General features: G+C 35.9%; 1 protein-coding gene across 3 annotated transcripts; it reads right to left on the reverse strand.

Annotated features, from left to right (window-relative positions):
- Positions 1 to 5,830: 5,830 nt before the first annotated feature.
- On the reverse strand, positions 5,831 to 18,420 carry LOC110787512 (pentatricopeptide repeat-containing protein At2g01390). Of its 3 annotated transcripts, XM_021992149.2 has the most exons (5): positions 18,212 to 18,420; positions 13,428 to 14,271; positions 10,182 to 11,410; positions 9,926 to 10,029; positions 5,831 to 6,974 (listed from the first exon to the last, which is right to left on the reverse strand). In XM_021992149.2, the coding sequence occupies exons 2-3, from the start codon at positions 14,194 to 14,196 to the stop codon at positions 10,410 to 10,412; spliced, it is 1,770 nt and encodes a 589-aa protein (XP_021847841.1). In that variant the 5' UTR covers positions 14,197 to 14,271; positions 18,212 to 18,420; the 3' UTR covers positions 5,831 to 6,974; positions 9,926 to 10,029; positions 10,182 to 10,409. The 3 variants fall into 3 exon arrangements, with proteins under 3 accessions (XP_021847841.1, XP_021847840.1, XP_056697045.1); XM_021992148.2 differs by lacking the exon at positions 5,831 to 6,974 and having other exon boundaries at positions 9,775 to 10,029; XM_056841067.1 differs by lacking the exons at positions 5,831 to 6,974; positions 18,212 to 18,420 and having other exon boundaries at positions 9,775 to 10,029; positions 13,428 to 14,038; positions 14,133 to 14,272.
- Positions 18,421 to 19,093: the final 673 nt, after the last annotated feature.

A 19,093-nucleotide genomic window follows, 5' to 3' on the forward strand; every position in this document is an offset into this window, starting at 1 on the left:
GAAATTAGTACTTCGTAAAACATAAAAGAAGGGAGGGAGTAACAAATTAATAATAATTCTAACCAAATTTGGTGTTTTTGTATTTTTTTATTCGTGAATGTTATGCGTGATTTATATAGTTTTTTGATCCTGTGATTTTCCTAAAAGAAAATACATTTAACAATATATTTTATATACGCACTACAAGAATTTGTATCTTTAACGACAACATAATTACAACGGGTTAAAAATTTCGTTGCAAAAGCCTTTTACGACGGGGCTAACAACTAAACAAAGACGAGAACAACCGTCGCAAATGTCTTTTATGACGGGTTAACGACGAAATATTCCATTAACAACGGACCCTTTCTATGATGGGTTCGCGACAAGAAATCCCGTCATTAATCACGACAGAAAATCCCGTCCTTAATCAACGATTATTGTCGAAATTTCCTGTTATTAATGGTACAATTTTTTGTAGTAAAGGAGTATATTTTTTCAAATTTATCAAATGAAAAATCGACAGATGATTTCGTGGAAATATATGTTATATCATGGTGGAGAATGACCCATATACGAAATGATTTTGGTGAATATTTATTTGATACTACTACATTGATTTGGGTTAATACATTATCCCAAATTCTTATATGAGACTGTCCTCACCATCAACTGATGGTGAGACCAGTTCACACTAGCGAATTTAGGTATGGTACTTTTATAGTTTAGACATGTTACTTTTTTTTTTTTATATATAATTTTAGAAGATGTACTTTTTTTAGTTTAGGTATGTTAATTCTATAGTTTATACATGTTACTTTTTTTATATGGAGTAGTTTTAGGGGAGATACCTTCTTAGTTTATGTATGTTACTTCTATAGTTTAAACATGTTACTCTTTTTTTTTAATAATTTTAGAGGAAGTAATTTTTAAGTTTAGGTATGTTACTTCTATAGTTTATACATGTTACTTTTTTTTTTTATACGGAGTAGTTTTAGGGGAGATACCTTCTTAGTTTATGTATGTTACTTCTATAGTTTAGACATGTTACTTTTTTTTTTAATAATTTTAGAGGAGGTATTTTTTTTAGTTTAGGTATGTTACTTCTATAGTTTAGACATGTTACTTTTTTTTATAATTTTAGATGAGTTACTTTTTTTAGTTTAGGTATGTTACTTCTATAGTTTAGACATGTTACTTTTTTTATATATATAATTTTAGATGAGGCACTTTTTTAGTTTAGGTATGTTATTTTTATAGTTTAGGTATGTTACTTTTTTTTATACAGAATAGTTTTAGGGGAGGTACATTTTTAGTTTAGGTATGTTACTTCTACGGATTTTTCATGAAATACCCCCGAATTTTGGCGTAATTCACCAAATGCCCCTCGACTTTCAGAAATTCATAAGATACCCTTATTCCAATACTTAATGTACCAAATACCCCTATGACGTCATCAACCCTAATTAATCCACTTAACCCACCCATTAACCCATTTTTCCCTTAATTACTTTTTCTTTTCTCTCACCCCTTTCCTTCTTCCTTTCCCATTAACCCACTGTAATACGATTTCACCGGCAGCCACCCCCATTTTCTCTCTCCTCGCCTTCCTCTTCCTCTCCTCCGCCGCCGCCGTAAAAGTCTCCCCATACACCTTCGGCTCGACCACCACCATTAATTATAAACACAAACAACTGTCTGATTTCCGGTAGTTCTCATATTTTCCGGCTTCTCTAATCAATTTTTCCGGTAAAAATCAATCAATTTTTTGGGCAAAAATCAACCAATTTTTTGTGCGAATTAGAAATTGAAATTCCGGAAACTCGGAATTGCCTATGTCGGAGACTCGGATCTTGGAATTGTGGATTAAAGATGAATTTGGGAAGATCAATAAAAAATACGAGTAGTTTATGCCTGAAAATTAGAGATTTTGGTAAGAAATCATATACTGAAGATGTAATTGCGAAAAATCTACAGTTGTGTGTCGAGATCCCTTTGCTGTACGTAATTGCTATGTTGTTCGTTTTTTCTACCTGGAATTCAGGAGTTTGGATTTTTTTTATTATTATTTTGATTAATTTTGTGCAATCAATTGATTGAATTTCTGGGGAATTTGCGGAATAGGATGTGGATGTAATTGTGGGAGGAGAGAGAGTTGATAATTGACATAGACTTGAGGTCAGAATTCGAGGTTGCAAGATCAACAAAGACCTACAAATCAATCCTTTTGTATTCTCTATGAAGCAGCAAATCAAAGCCTTAAGAAGAAGGGTATGCACATCCCTCCCTGGAGAAAAGCTGATAATTATGTTCAATCCAATTGGCTCTCCCCACCTACCCGAATCTCCACCACCACAACTGCCATTGTTACCGCCACTCCACCACTGAGCCCACTCTCCCCAATGACCTTTATAACCAACTCCGACGGGCCGAGCCCATTTCTTAAAATCTATGTTGGAAACTCGGAATTTGGAATTTTGGATTAGAGATGAAGGGGAAAGGTCTGTAGGAAGGGAAGGGGTTAATTAATTAGGGAAGGAGGTAAGAGGAGATATGGTGTTGTTATTGTAGTTTGGTAGCGGAGCAGCTGGCGGCAGACATGGGTGAAAGAGGAGATATGGTGGTGTTATTGTTGGATATGATATCTTGATTTCTGGGTGGATTAGTGGGTTAATGGGTGGGTTAATTTGGTTTGTTAATGGGTGGGTTGATTATGGGTGTTAATTAGAGATTAGTTGGGTTAATGAGACGATAATGGGTTGATTATAGGTTTGATGACGTCATTAAATATATTTGGTGGATTAAGTTTTGAAATAGGGGTATTAAGTACATTTAGTATTGAAATAGGGGTATTTTATGAATTTCTGAAAGTCGAGGGGCATTTGGTGAATTACGGCAAAATTCGGGGGTATTTCATGAAAAATCCGTTACTTCTATAGTTTAGACATATTACTTTTTTTTTTTATAATTTTAGAGGAGGTACTTTTTTAGTTTAGGTATGTTACTTCTATAGTTTAGATCTGTTACTTTTTTTTTAGTTTTAGCTAGGGAAGGTACGCTATTAGTTTCGCGCTCGTCACACCATCAAGTTGATGGTGTGACTGATCTCACAGGAGACGAGCACATAAATTATTCATTACAAGAATATTCGTTAACTAGCTAGTTGAAGTATGAATATTTATTTGAAGCACATGATTTGGGTGTGCGGTTACATATATACTCAAAAATACGTGTAATATTAGTGTTAAAGTAAACGTTCAATGATGCAAAATACGAAAATTTGACTTATGAAAGCTAATTAATTCACATTACATCATGTTAATTAGATTGAAGTTAAGAGTTACTCTAATCATGAAAAAGTCGTGACGTGTTGAGTTCGATATTATGAAAATAGACACGAGCCTTGCACGGCACAATTCATTGTGTATTTTATTTTCCATGTTAACATGTGGGAAAAGACGTATGAAAAATGCCGCAAATTTTAAATAATCAACAAATAATGTTTTTTCCCCTCGGAATTCAAACTATGTGAAGCTTTCATGATCTTTTTGCATCCAAACATTCCTTTTCTCCTTTGTTTTCTACCATAATTTTTGAAATAGTTTGAAGAGGTTTGTAAATTGGATTTTCCCTTTTAAATATTGCGATTTCACTTTTGATTTTCCCATTAAGATAGGAAATAAAATATCAAACTGCATTATTCTTTTAGAATTTATAAATTTAACTAAATTATTCTCCTGTATCAATAGTTCGATACCAACGAGGGGCATTCTGTTCGTACATTGGGTTATCATGAATAATATCAAGATGGTAGATTCTTATTCCATGAATCCATATGTTTGGTTCAGTTTGAGAATGCTTTTTTCTTTTTTTCTTTTTTATATTTGTAAAAGTATGAGCCGAACCCATCCTCTCTAGTTTTCTAAACTTCATACCTTTGCGTTTAAATTATGAGTTCAAAGCTGCTAAAAACTTATCCACCAAACACATGATATAAGATTAGACCTTTCTAAATTCATACCTGAAATTCACGAACCAAACACCCTAGGTGTTTGCCTAGTGATCAGAATTTATGAATTTTACTAAATTATTTTCGAATCCCCATATCAAATTTTAATTATATCTCATTCACACCAAAGAGAAATTCCCTATTTTGATTGAACATGACATTGGCATTTACTTTTGTTAGTTGCAAACCAAGCCACCCCACTTATTCAAAGTGAATCTGATGCAGCAGATTCCTTTTCTTTATGGAATCTTAATTGGTTATGTCAGTCAGATTTCCAATATGGTTGGAAAAGTTTTAGGGAAAGAAAGGCCCACAATCAACAAAATTATTGCTGATTTATGTTTTTTTGTTGTTCTATGAAGAAGCTTGAAATACAAATATATTACGTAACTAGATTTTAACCCGTGCGATGCACGGATTCTATTAAATTGTGTTTAAATAAAAATCCTATCTATATACCACTTTTATATATTAGATTATATTAGTTTTTGATTTTGCATTGAATTTTATTTTAGATTTTTATTTTATCATGAGAGTGTTTGTTTTTGGATGAAATTGTATATGCGTAATATTAATAATTAATTAATAAAAAAAATATCTACGTGACACTTAATCATTTCTTTACGTGGCACTCGACTTTTTTAATTCAAAATTAATTTTGAAATCTTATTTTTCATTGACCGAAACCATTATATTTTTCTACGTGGCGCTCTAATATTGGATTAATGTTTGATTTTAAATTGGATTTTATTTATTTTATTTTAGATTATTGTTTGATTTTGGATAAATTTTATTTTAGATTTATTTTTTAATTATTAGAGTGTTTGATTTTAGATGGAGTTGTATATATTAATAATTAATTAATTAATTAATTAAAATATCTAGGTGGCATCTAATTAATTATCCACGTGGAAATCGATTATTTTTTAATATAGTGTTTGATTTTCGATGGAGTTGTATATATTAATAATTAATTAATTAAAATATCTACATGACACCTAATTAATTATCTACGTGGCACTTGATTTTTTTAATTTAAAAAGAAATTAGAAATCTTATTTTTCATTGGTCGAAACCATTAGTAATCCTAGGTGGCGCTCTAATCTTTCAGCAAATATGCCTCCTTTATATATGTATATTAGATTATTCCTTTGAAATTATCAACAATACTACGTAATCATTCTTTCAAATTATCAGATTTTCTCTAGAATTTATAATTTTTTTGCTAAGTAGTACGAGTAATATTCTCACAAGTAGTTTACTAATTCATGTTACTCATAAATCATAATTTTCTTTGATAATATAATAGGGTGTGTGCACAAGGTGTTTTTTAGCTCAATTTCGGCTCAGTCAAGTGTTAAGTTCAACTCTAGGCATGAGTACGGTAGACCTAAAGATGGTTTTGGGCCTGATCAGGCCGCGGTTCGTGTCAAACCCACGTGTCTTAGACAAGAACGAGCTGATATCGACTCACGCCAAACTCACTTTTTTTGTACTCGGCCATACTGAAAATCTCAAAAGGCGGCCCAAGCACAACCTAGCCCCCACGTGCTGAGTCAGGTCATGCCCGAGTGTTTTGACACCGGATCATGCGGCACACCCTTACCTATGGGGCAGCAAGGGCGCAAGCCTTGTGCGGAAAGTGAATCTCAAGGCTCGGAGCACGAGCGGTGCTTGCTTTAGAATGGGCACTCTTGTCTATTGGCGACAAGAGCAAGGGTCGATCGGGGCGCTTGTGTGAACACATCAGGCACAAGCGGGACCGACGACGAGAATTTTTATGTTTTGAGGGAGACTTAGTTGAGTCTTAGAAAGCTTAAAAACATGCGACAACACAATATCTATAAAGACAAATACAAGTAAAAGAATGTTGAAATCTAACACTTCGCACCTAAGCCTAAATTTACACAATCAAACGTGTTTTATCGTGTCTGATCATGCCTTGTCGTATTTTCCCAATAAAATACAGCCCAATCCCAATCAACGACTCATGAATTGGTGCTCGTGCTAGGACGTGCCATGCCTCGGCCAAGCCCGGACCAATGACACCCTTATGTAGAGCATAAATACCATGAAACGGACATAAAATTCGCATTATATTCCCTAAACAAGCCAAAATTGCAGAGAAGCATGGGACAACCTGCTTGCATCATACTCCTATATGGCTATATGCCGAGTCAGGTCATGCCTTCGCAGCTAAGCCTAATACAATCAAACGTGTTTTGTCGTGTCTGGTCATACCTTGTCGTATTTTCCCAATAAAATGCAGCCCAATCCCAATCAACGGCTCATGACTTAGTGCTCGTGTTAGGCCGTGCCATGCCTCGGCCTGGCCCGAACCAATGACATCCTTACGTAGAGCATAAATACCATGAAACGGACATAAAATTCGCATTATATTCCATAAACAAGCCAAAATTGTAGAGAAGCATGGGACACCCCCGCTTGCATCATACTCCTATATGGCAATATGGAGTACACGTACTAAAACATGGAACATTTTTCTCCAAGCACAGTAAGAATGACGCACATTATCAAATCAATGAACACCATTAATAATGTCTTTAAACATTACATTCCAAAGAATTCCGCATCAGCAACTTTCCTTCTATATTGCATGCTGACCTAACTTAACCCCTTATTGCATTCACAACTTTAAGCAGCATTTGTTCTCAAGAATCAGATCCAACTACTCAGGACCCCAACTTTCAGCTGCTGATTTACTTACAGTTTAAGGTGCCCATTTAGTGGTACTACATCCCGTCAGTCGGGTCCGAGGAATTCATATCGACGTCATAACCGTGTCGACCGAAGAAAGTAGTCGAGTGTATCTTTTTCTAGGTTCACATAAAGATGGTTGTGGGCCGGGTCGGCGTGACCGAATACGAAAAAGCCCGGCCCGGCAAAGGCACGAAAAAAGCACGGCCGGCCTGGTCATGGCCGCATTTTTTTGGAAAAAACACGACAAGACACGGCACAACTCACCCTGCACGACAAAGCACGCTAAATTAAGTGAAATTAGGCTTAGGCACAACAACCCGACTCGACTGCGTAGACTGGGCCTGTTTTAAACTTTTCAGCCCGGCCTGATACAATGCAGAGTGGGCTTGGCGGGGACGGGCCTGTGGGCTCGACCCGGATCGATAAAGCACACTAAATTTAGGAAAACAAGGCTTAGACATGACGACCCGGAACGACAAAGGGCCTAGACCCTCTTTTGAACGTTTCGGCCCGACCCGACATAATGCAGAATGGGCTTGGCGTGGGCCGGGACCATGGGCTCGACCTAGAACGACAAAACACGCTAAATTTAGTAAAACTAGGCTTAGACACGACGACCCGGCTCGGGAGCCCGTGGGCCTAGACCCTCTTTTGAACTTTTCAGTCCGGCCCGACGCAATGTAGGGTGGGCTTGGCGTGGGCCGGATCCGTGGTCTCGGCCCGAAGCCCGACCCGATACACGACCATCTTTAGGATCACGCCGTCGTACAATAGAATTTGCGCTAATTAGAGAGGGAAAACCCTCTTCTCCATAGCTTATTAGAGACAGAAGGTAGATTTCTGTCAGCAAATCCAACACCGATGACAAGTCGTGCAAAGCGTACACGGAATATGTTCTCATTCGACGAGTGAACCAAAATTAAAATGCTTATACATACACCACCATTCAGGTAAACGAAGCAAAAACATAACAAATTGAGCATAAAAATCTTTAATGAGAGCAAACAAATCACTCTATTGTAAGAGAACGTGCAAAACGGGAAGTACAAAGACAATATGACATGAGCATATTCCTAATTGATAAGAGCACATAATAGATACCAGCAACTCAAAAATTATTCAAGTCCCTTCATCTAAATCTAAATCTAATCCCTTAATCCAAAAGTCATACCCTAATTTTCTTAATATTTTTTAAGGAATATATTATGCCAATCATGTTAAACAGTACAAAAATTTCAGAAAAAGCAAGAATGACGTTCGATTATGCCGTAATAGAAAGCTGAAGTGCCAATCAAACTAACCAAACATTATTTTAAAAAATTGCAGCCTCATCTAATTATGGGGAATAAACAATAATACAAGAGCCTAGTATTTAATTAATTAATTAATTAATGCATGCTGAATCATTAGCATATAAAGAAGGATTAATATATTCATTAGTCCACGACAGTAATGTGTAATGTGTCCTGTTCTCTGTATTTCATTACATCAGTGCCAATATAACTGACACTTATTAACTTATATTCCTCAATAATCATGTCAAGATCCGTACATTTTCATATCAGCAAGTTTCTTATGTTAAGCAATAGTTTAAGCAATATGTCGTGGAATATGCTTGATTATTCAATTCTGATAACATGACAAATTCATGCATCAAGTTTACTTACATTACAGGTAAAAAACAAACAGACCAATTTGATTCAGCATGAAGCATGTGCTAATCATTTTAGCTAATTAAGTTGTGTCTGAAAATGAAATCCCAATCTGCAACCCCTTCTCAGATCCTAAAAGCCCAAAATCAGACAGAATGACCCAACATATGTTTTGTCCTAGTTCTTTTTTATTCGTGTTTTAGGCGGGAAACCGATTTTATTCAAGAATTTACCTATTTTTAGCCATGCTTAGCTCTTTCAAAATCGTAAAACTAAAACCGAAAACTGACAACGATACCAAAGAACACAGTTTATAAAGCCCAATTTTCGAGGAGTTATTTACTTGATATGGCAGCACTTGACAGTGTTTTCCACTCTTCTTATTTATAATTTTAACACGCATGTAATCTAATTATGTTGGAACTAATTTTAATATGCCTAGAAAGCAGGTGCTTGATTATTTAAAGTTTTTTTTAGCTGGAGTTAGATCTATGTACACTACTAAGCAGCTTAGTATTCATCATTATCATTACCCTATTGCCTCAAAGAGGCTCCCACAAGAAGCGGGGTAAGGGGGGTCGGGTGTACGCAACCTAACCTTACCCCTGCAATTGCAGATAGGTTGTTTCCAATTGACCCAAAAGCGATAACGGGGCAACAACGGGACGGCAATCTTCTACTTCATGGAAAGGAAGCGAAAAGATTTTAAGAGTCATTTTGATTTAGTCCATTACATCCCACAGCCAAAAGAACAAATGAATCTTTGGCTCCATCGGAAATAAACAGCTTAGTATTATGGAGTATAAAATTCAATTGATACAAGTCATATTATTTTTCAAGTCAATTCAATCTGGAAAAACATGAATTCGATTTGAGTCGAAATTGAGTTTCCATTACAGGTGCAACACGACTCGTGTTACACAAGTTTGATCTTGGTTTTTCAAATGAAAATACATGCCAACTTTGTCATTTTTAAATTTGAAATCATTTAGAGAATTTAAAGAACACATATGGTGATTTAAAATAAAATAAAATAATAACTGAGTACACGTTATTTTGACAAAATCACAACACATAGGGAGTTTGGAACGTAAAGAGAGAATAAGTGACATAACACAAATGGGATAGAGAATCTCAATTGACAAAATAAACCCTTAATAAGTTATAAAACCCCTCTATCGAGTTAATATAATTAAACGAGCTGCCACCAAAATATGACACTATTGAGTATTGACAATCCTATCATTACTCCAATGAACAATAATGAAAGAAGAAACATCAAACATAAGCGGAAACAATTAAGTAGGAAAACAGACACAATTCACCAAGGTTGGAGTTGTCCGACTAGGCACCAAGTTCCGACATTCAGGCTCAACGGTAAAAAAATAAACACAAACTTGAAAACCCAAGGCATTAAGGGACACTTTTTTGCATTTATATAAAAAAAACATCACCACCACCTACACGGCAACACGAAATTTATGCTGAAAAATAAGGAATTCAGTCGAGCATAAAGACAGTAAACATCCATCAGCATGATCATCAAAGAATCGTTTAGCATTACCATTGAATAAAAATCATGGAGCTGTTCCAAATCTGTTCATTCCAACATTGGTTGTTTGGACATTGCCAAGTAATATCACGCCGCGAATAAGCTTGTTCCACACACTGACAATCATTATAAAAACAAAAAACTTAGTCAGCGTCCATAAAAGAATCTGACGTGGGGCCAGATAGGCTATTAAGCAAAAGCAACCACAAGTTAACACTAATTAAAACAAAGCAACCACAAGTTAACACTAATTAAAACAAAGCCTTACCTAGGTTTAGTGGTCTCGAGTCAGCAAGCAAGAAAACATCATAGCACATAAGAGGCTGGAATTGCCACAAGACTCATTCATGTGCCAAGAAAGCATGTCACCGTTTTAGGATTCACTGTAACATTCCACAATTCTACCACCTGAGGAAAGAATGTTTGTTTTTCCATTCTAAAACTGTGTTTTGTTTTGTTTTTTTGTTTTTTTTTTGGCAGCAATTCTAAAACTGTGTTAAGGCACCATATACCCAGCAAATAAAACATCACAGAACTTTTCATCCACAAGAAGTGTTTCTTCTAGAACATCGTCTTTCCTTTGCAGATTTTTCTTCTCCTTCTGGAAGAATTTTGCCTCGTCAAATCTTCCCCATGATTCAAGACCTCTGATGAGCACATTGTAGGTTGCTGAACAACCCTGAATTCCTCTTCTTTTCATGGTCTTAAATGTTTCAATTCCTTTATCAGGATTTTCAGCTGAGAAACAGGCATTAACCAAAGCAGTGTACAATGTAGTAGTCTTTAACTCCTCAGGAAATAAACTGAATATCTTTACAGCAGTGTCAAGCTCTCCGGCTTGACCAAGTCTGTATATCAAAGACGAAGCTAATTGTGGTTCAGGAAACAAATCTGACTTCACCATTTGCTCAATTATCGGCAAAATCTTTGAAAATTCTTTCGTTCTAATCAGAATCCCCAATATCGAAAGAAATGCTTCATTTTCAACGTACGTGCCCAAATTATTACAGCGGTCCAAGACCAAAATAGCTGCTTCAATCCTTCCATGAGTACAAGTTACCTCAATTATTTTAGAGACAAGGTTAGGGGCTAATAACTTATTCTGGTGTACCATTCCAGCAAATAGGTGATCAATGGCAACCAAATTTTTCTTTCTTAAAAGTTCCATCAGGAGTCCTCTGTCTATGCTGTAATTCATGTCAGATTCAGGTTCTTCCTCTGTCGCGGATTCAATATTATCGATACAGATATGAGGATTAACTTGTCGAAGAAGGAAATCAGTCTCACCAGCCATTTTTAGGGTTTCATTTGCCTGGAGATATATAGGGTAACGAAGAACAAGGGAGTTTTCCTTCATATAAAGAAGAATTTGGATGATTGTCCATGCTTCCCCCGATTTGCTACACTGCTCTACCAAAATATTGCATGTAGCCTTGTCAGGTTGTACCCCAGTCTCTTGCATTTTCCTAAAAACTTCAAGAGCTGATTTGCATTTCCCTGAAAGAAGACGAAGATTGGTTTTGGCATCATGTAATTTGTAAAATCAATGGGGTCCAAAGGGTTACATCAGTAAACACACAGAGAGCACACAAATAGGCACTGTAACCTCTTGAGTCTAGAACCTTAAAATATGGAAGATTCACAAAAACTGTAAAATAAACTTTAGTAAGTTTAATAAGGCTCCTTGATGAAATATTTAATAAAAGGGCGCAGTTCAATTAAACGGGATAAGCAACGTACCATCAACCATGAGAGGTTTGGTCAGGAATTGGATACAGAATTACTGATTGTTTCACACTTTCACCAGCTGAATCTTGAAATAAATGACTTATTTATCATTATCCAAGTGGTTCTAAATCTAATAAGATGGTACCAAGTTTTACCTATGAATCATCTATGCTCTACAGAGGCAAACTGTATGTGACCCTTAAAAAATGGACGACGAGATAAAAAAAGTTTAACAGTAATTTCAACCATGGTTGGTCTTCTCAAAATAATCTAAGCAATTATTTAACTCACAATAATCCCAAGTATTGTTCTCCCTTCCAAAAATCTCCAACGTAACCTACGAGGGCTACGAGGGCTACGAATATTAATGATAATGAGTATCCCCCTCTGCTCTCTCTTTCTCGCTCACGCACTGATGCATCAATGTCAATACCACAAGCTAGGATCCCGCCATCTTCTAAGAGTTACAACCACTGTTACCTGATTCGCTAGTAAGAGATTGGGTACAGGGTCGCAATTCGCTACCTAATTTTCAAAATTAGACCAAATTGCACCATTTTCATGTTATAATTCGCTTTTTTGGTTCGCGGTTCGTGGGGTAATTAGGGAATTAGGTAACACTGGTTACAACACCACCTTTGACAAACCCCAACCCATCCCCAATCATTCTGGATTCTCTCTCTCCCTTCTACCCCAGCCTTTGGCCACATTCATTCACCAATACCAGCCACAACACTAACAATCTTCAAACAAAAGAGGAATAAGCATTATATTTCACCATGAGTGCATCACTATTCATGACAACCATCCACATTCACCATGTCTCATGCCACAATTACACATAGAGACAAAGAGGACGGGAGGAGGAGATAGAAAGAGAGAGGGAGAGGTTAGATAACTTGGCTTATTAGAAGTAGGCACATCATCAAGGCAAAGGTTAAACAACTCAAAAAACGCAGACTGTATCAAGAAGGCTACCCCAAAAGTTAGTATTATTCTCAGTTATCAAACATTTAGATAATTTATCCCTGGCAGATAATCTTCTAGCCTATGTTACTCCGACTCTTCATTTTACCTCAAGTACCCGTGTCGGACCCTCGACCCTCCGACATGAGTACGGACACTCCTACACTTCATTTTCGACTTAAATCCTGGAATTTTTTCATAATTTAGCCGAGTCGGACACTTGGACACGTACCCGAGTCCAAGTAACATACCTTCTAGCTTTTAGTACAGGCGTACCATCCCCCCCCCCCCCCCACCCCTTTCCCTACTGTTTGAGATTATTCAGTTAGCTTATTTTGTCTTTCTACTTGCATTACTTGATTAATGGCCCCATTACTACTGCCCTCATCTTTCAGAAATGATTTCACTATGTGTCTCTCTTGAAAATAGGCTCCAATGGTCTAACCAGACATGATTAGTCATCGTAAGGAAGTCTACGACTCCACCTCCCTAAATTAGATTATTCTTAATTATTGTTGTATGACGAATAAAGACTTCCCTGAAAAAACTTTTTATTTGAAAAAACAAAATAATATATCAACCTACCATCAACACCAAGGTTTAAAGCCAGATAGTATAACTTTTAATTTTTATGGTGCATAGGGTCCATGAGACTTTAGCTTCAAAACAAATGCTTGCATGAACAACAAGAGGCACTTGAGTATAGATTTTGTTAATAAATCAGTGACACGGATCTCAGCAGCAACAGACAATATACTAAACAACGAAGAAAATTGTACAATCATATACTCAACTCACCCCAATCATATACTCAACTCACCAGAATTGATAAGATGTTGCATTAAGATTGTGTAAGTGTGGCACGTAGGTTTTAGTCCAGATTGAAGCATCTCCTTGTAGATCGCAGTGGCCTCTTCAGCCCTGTTATTATCAAATAATACCTTCATATAGGCTGTATAAGAAACAACAGTTGGATGACAACACTCAACTTTCATCTCCTTCCATATCTTAACTGCTCCATCAAAGTCACCACTATTTGAAAGCCAATGGAGCATTGATGTATAAGTAACGGCATCAATCTTTATACCTTTCTCCTGCATAAGCTGAAATACATACATCATTGAATTTATTCTTCGTGCCTCTCCAAATATATCCAGCATCGTTGTGTATGTAAACTGGTCATGTTTGAAACCCTTTTGTTTCGAAATCCAATTAAAGAACAACCAAGCCTTCTCCATTGGTGGGTGGGATTTCAGAACTTGACTGACTGTAAAGGAGTCCCATTTGATATGAAGCTTCTGTAGCTGTTCTTGGGCAGAAACCCATGAGGTACACCTCAAAATATTTGAAATCTGTCGAATAACATCTCTCATATATACTTTTCGATCTCCAATTTTCTTATCTACTTGTTTGTCCGTTCTGATCACCTTTCTGTTAGGTGGACGAGAGGGACGTTTATACTTATGTGAAGGAAGGGAATGTACATTACTAGTGAAAATTTTCCAACTCCAAAAACGCCATTTACCGTAAATAGGCCGATAAGCCTTGAATTTTTGGAGAGCTCCTCCACAGGCATAGTGCAAGGACATCAATGACAATCAACTTTGCCAAAACAATGTTTCATATCTATTACAGTGCTAAACAAATCAAGCTTCATATTAATCCTGCACAAAAGAGAAGTTCAATGAAAAAGAGGGAGAACAAAAGGTACGTCATTGGGATGGGCCATTTCCAAACCTTAAAAATTAAAAAGTAGTCTTCATCCTTAAAGAGAACTAAGCTAAAAATATAACTTCAACATAACTGTTTGCTTAAGGTTTGTTCGCTAATGTTGCAAGTTTGTATTTTTGGTCCTTTTGATAGACATGAGTTTGCGGAAACCAGGAAAAGCATTACCTAGTTTTAGCATGAATAGTATAAGTATTACTAAATTTAAGTTCATTATACAACTTATGTAATACAGTTAGCAAAGTAGTTCTTGGAGAGAATGAGGAGAAAGGAGAACTCTATAATAAAGAGGATTAGAGAGATAGAAGAATCAAGCAAAAGTTTGTGAGAGCTTAATTTACTTGTTTTAGCTTGTAGTGAACAAGTGTTCAACACTTCAGCCACTTAAAGGTCTGGGATTGTATGCCAAATTTTATGATTATCCATTTTCCACTAATTTTCTTCTTCCTCATCATTTCTCAATATATTGAACTGATTATTGCACAGCCCAAGCAGTTCAAGTCCAATGACATAATTCCCAGACAAGTCAAGAGAAGAACTCAAACACCTCAGTTCTGTAAGTTGCAGTGATCCCATTACAATTCAGTCATTAATTAGGTATGAATTTTAAACATTTAAGACTTTGAGTTTCCTCAATCCCATTGGTACCCCAGGATATACAGAATAGCAAACTCATTAATGTGATCCACATCAACCAAATCAAATTGAATTCTTCCCAAGCAAAAGACCAAACATAGCAGATCACAATCAACCTCACAGAGATGGAGACAACAACAACAACCAAGCCTTAGTCCCAAAATGAAAGAGTAAATTAATTACACAGCTGCATAATACAGTACTAACACCAAATTAGAAAATTCAATCAAGTAGAGCTGATCTCTTGTCAGACGGTTTGACCAAAGGTTTTTTATATATCAAATTAGTCAACTTCTACCTTCTTTTCTATCTTAACTTCTGAGCTATTGACTTTTTTAACTTTTACTCCTTCCGTCCCATAATTATAGTCCCGTTTGACCAAAAACACGGATTTTAAGAAAAATAGAATATAGTACATGAAAAAGTGGAATAAAGTACAAATGATGATTGAGTTGTATGGAAAAGTGGAATAAAGTACAAATGATGATTGAGTTGTATGGAAAAGTGGAATAAAGTACATGTGCAAGAGAAATAGTACATAGGAAAGTGGAATATTGTACATGGGTGGGGTTTTCAATACATTTTTAATTAATATAGTACATGAAAAAGTGGGGACCTTAATAGCCAAAATTAGAAACAGGACTATAATTTTGGGACGCCCGATTTAGAAAACAGGACTATAATTTTGGGACAGAGGGAGTAACTATTTTGCATAAAATTTCAAAGAGTACACTAGACATTTATAATTTTGCCTATTTTTCTATCTTTTTTTCTTTCTTTATGTAACCTGGTCTGACAAAATAAAACCATCAAAAACTCGATCACAAGAACTTTCTGTAAAAGTCACATCCAAATTATAACTCATTATCAATTTATCACAAGTAACTCCGCAAGTGAGTGTCACTTTATGGCATTCACAGCCGGTCCCAAGCCCGTATGAAGGAGGAGGGTTGTGGACGTGCGGTAGGTCTGTGGCGCCAGCGTAAACCATAGTCACGTCTTATGGACATGAACCAAAAAAATCAATTTATACCAAGTAGACACCTCTCCCAGTAAGTAAAAAACTATCGTTCCATGAAACTTAGGTAACTAATCATTGTAATTACAAAACTCTTATCAAATTTACATCAACCTTGCTTAAATTCAAGTTACTGGACTGAAACTCCCTCCTTTAAGGTAGCACACAAATCTCGCTAACGCGGAAGTTATACACTCGTTTTATACACACCAGCTACACTCAAGGTTGTATAACCAAATAAAAGGAAGGTAATGATAGCATAAAACCGGGAGTATGTTCACTGCAACTCTAATTTCTGACAATTAGAAATAATTAACAATCAGTGGTCCATTTTTAACATATGAGTGCAATTGTTCATCACATCCCAACTTAATTGGAGTACCCAAACAACCAACATTCTTGGAAAACAATCAAATCGATTTGGACAGTAGATGCAAATATGAAGTACTGATCATAATAAATATGAAGTATATGCAAGATAAAAAGCTGCAAAAAAATTTGTAAGACCTCAAACCCTCAATTTCTTGACATAATAAAAAAATCTAGTATGGACAGTTTCAGTTATAAAAATCCACCTAGACGAGAGAATTGGCCAAGGCAGTAGATAGAGAAAATACTATAAGTTGACTGATGGTAACTGTCACAGAGACTTTGCTTGTGAGTCCCTGCGGCAGAGCTCAGCAACTCACATATAAATTGTTGAAGGTCAAATCACATACCAGGGTACAAGTAAGCGTATCACGGCTTTAGACCTTTAGTTTACCTCATTCTAAGCTTGGAATTCTTTTTATGGAATTAAGGATGAAGGACTATAGAACATATTTCAAAATTCTGAATTCAGGTTTTCGTTTAATGATGGAAAAGAGGAAGAAGGCGAAATTGTGGTGATGATGATAGATAATTTGTAATTGTGGAACAAAGGGTGATGAACTTTTCAAGGAATCCCCCCTCCCACACACACACACACACACACATTTGTCTTCTTTTGGCCTTATTCCACTTTAACTTTAAGAAACTATGGAAATGGAGGTAGAGTTGCAAAGATCTCACAGGTTGGCCAATTCAATAACAAGTCCAATATTGTTAGACCATTTTTACAATATTTTGATCCGTAAAACCCTAGCAACACGTTATCCCTTTACTCTTTAGAAGTCCAGGACAAAAATGAATACAGTACCAGTTTACTAACTGGTACCACTATTACCAAGCACACAGTATGCTTCAGTACGCGGTACGAGTACACAATTAGATACCTAACTATGTTAAATTAGTCCAAAGTGTTCTATAATACTAATACGCAGTACGTAATACGGGTGTACTCAGTACGTAGTACGAGGGGTAAATAGCCGTATTAGGTAACACTGAGTCACTGACTGTGACCACCCTAGCAATCACCTAGTTGACACATTTAGCTAAACACAAAACATCTCTCCCAAAGGACCCATATTCGCAAAGGAAAAACTCTTTTAACAATTAACAATAAAGAATACACTAGACAGGAAACAAAGAAACAGAACACTTGAAAAGCAAAATGAACACAATAATTCGCTAGAACCAACAAAACGAAAACATTGAGGTTCCATACATCTACAGTATTTCAGTCACTTGAAACTCAATAAATTTTCATACAATTGCAACTTAATTGCTTAATATATATCACACAGTTTCTCATTAAGAACTATCTATTAATTGCATAAGCTCTAGCTACTACGAACCCCATGCCGCGTGCTGTAAGTTCTCATTATTTTCGATCTAGGACTCGATCAGCTTAAAAACAGGAACTCATTCGCGCTAATTTCAAATGCAAAAGAATTCTCACAGCCCTACTCAATCAAATTTTCATTTGCTCCCTAAATATACTCAGACTGGATTTCATATTAAGAACAACAGTTATCATAACATGTCTTCCCAGTTCTTATAACAACGTGAATTGAAAATGCAATAAAAACAATGAATAATTGAAGGCTAATTCAACATTGTTCTTCCACACTTCTCTAACCAAATTCGAAAATATGAAGCTCTAATTCAACTATAAAACAGAAATTGCAAGGAATCGTTGTAAATTACTACTGTAACACAATCGAAGTGATGCAATTCAATAAAAATCACCAAAATCAGGGAATTTGTTTCAGCTCACTAATGTTAAAATGAAAATTTTCAATTTGATTTCGAAAGAGTAAAGCAGTTGAAAATTATAAGATATAGAAACAACGATTATTTACCGAGAGAGTGGTGGTGGAATTGAGCAGTGGCGGTGGTCGAGCTCATGTGGTGGAAGCTGATGGCGACGGAAATGGTCGGTCTGGAACAGTGCCGGTGGTTCGCGTAATGGCGGTGACGGTGTTATGGCTGGTGGTTGAAGGTGTAGAGGGAAATCGGGGATTCCAAAAAATTGAGCCCAAAAATAGATTTACGGAGTATGAATTTATGTCCGAGTAAAAACTTACGCCATAAAACCAAACTAAACGAGCCCAAAACGATGTCAACCAAAAAACGAGCCCAAAAAACCGAAATAAGACCCAATTTGACCCACTACACCGAATAACATTTAATTAATACTACTCTGTGTACAATAGGTCTCAGGTTCGAATCCCCCCGCCCCCATTTGTAATTTATATTGCCCTTGTGGCTCATTCGCACCAAAAAAAAAAAAATTAATACTACTCTGTACGAAATTATAAAAGGTTATTTATAAAATACATTTTGACACGAATTTAACAAGATATCTCATTATAATTTTTTATAGATATAATAGTGAGAATTTATAGTCAAAGTTTTGATTTTTGAACACATTTTTCAAAGCGTAAATAACTTTATGAAACGGAGGTAGTACTCTTTCTGTTTCATACGAAGTATCAGTTTTAACATTGAAAAAATAGAGAAGGGAAGAGAAAGGAAAAGAAGGGAATAAAGATTTATTTTATTTTTCGTTGTCCGCTTTTGTGTTGTTTTGTTTTTTTTAATACGGGGAAGAATAATATCATTAATAATCAGCGTTACGGTATCTACAATGTAAAATAGGCGTGCATAGCACATATTTAAATAAAATACATAATTATTACAATCACAATAATTATTATTCTGCATCCTAAAGCGCAACTCGT

Source organism: Spinacia oleracea, chromosome 3, assembly GCF_020520425.1.
Source record: "Spinacia oleracea cultivar Varoflay chromosome 3, BTI_SOV_V1, whole genome shotgun sequence".
Lineage (NCBI taxonomy): Eukaryota > Viridiplantae > Streptophyta > Magnoliopsida > Caryophyllales > Amaranthaceae > Spinacia > Spinacia oleracea.

Coding starts and splice junctions, on each gene's coding strand:
- LOC110787512 (XM_021992149.2), bottom strand. CDS start 14,196: ATGTCCTTGCACTATGCCTGTGGAGGAGCTCTCCAAAAATTCAAGGCT. Junction 11,411..13,427: donor GCAACATCTTATCAATTCTG/GTGAGTTGAGTA, acceptor GTCTTCTTTCAG/GGAAATGCAAATCAGCTCTT.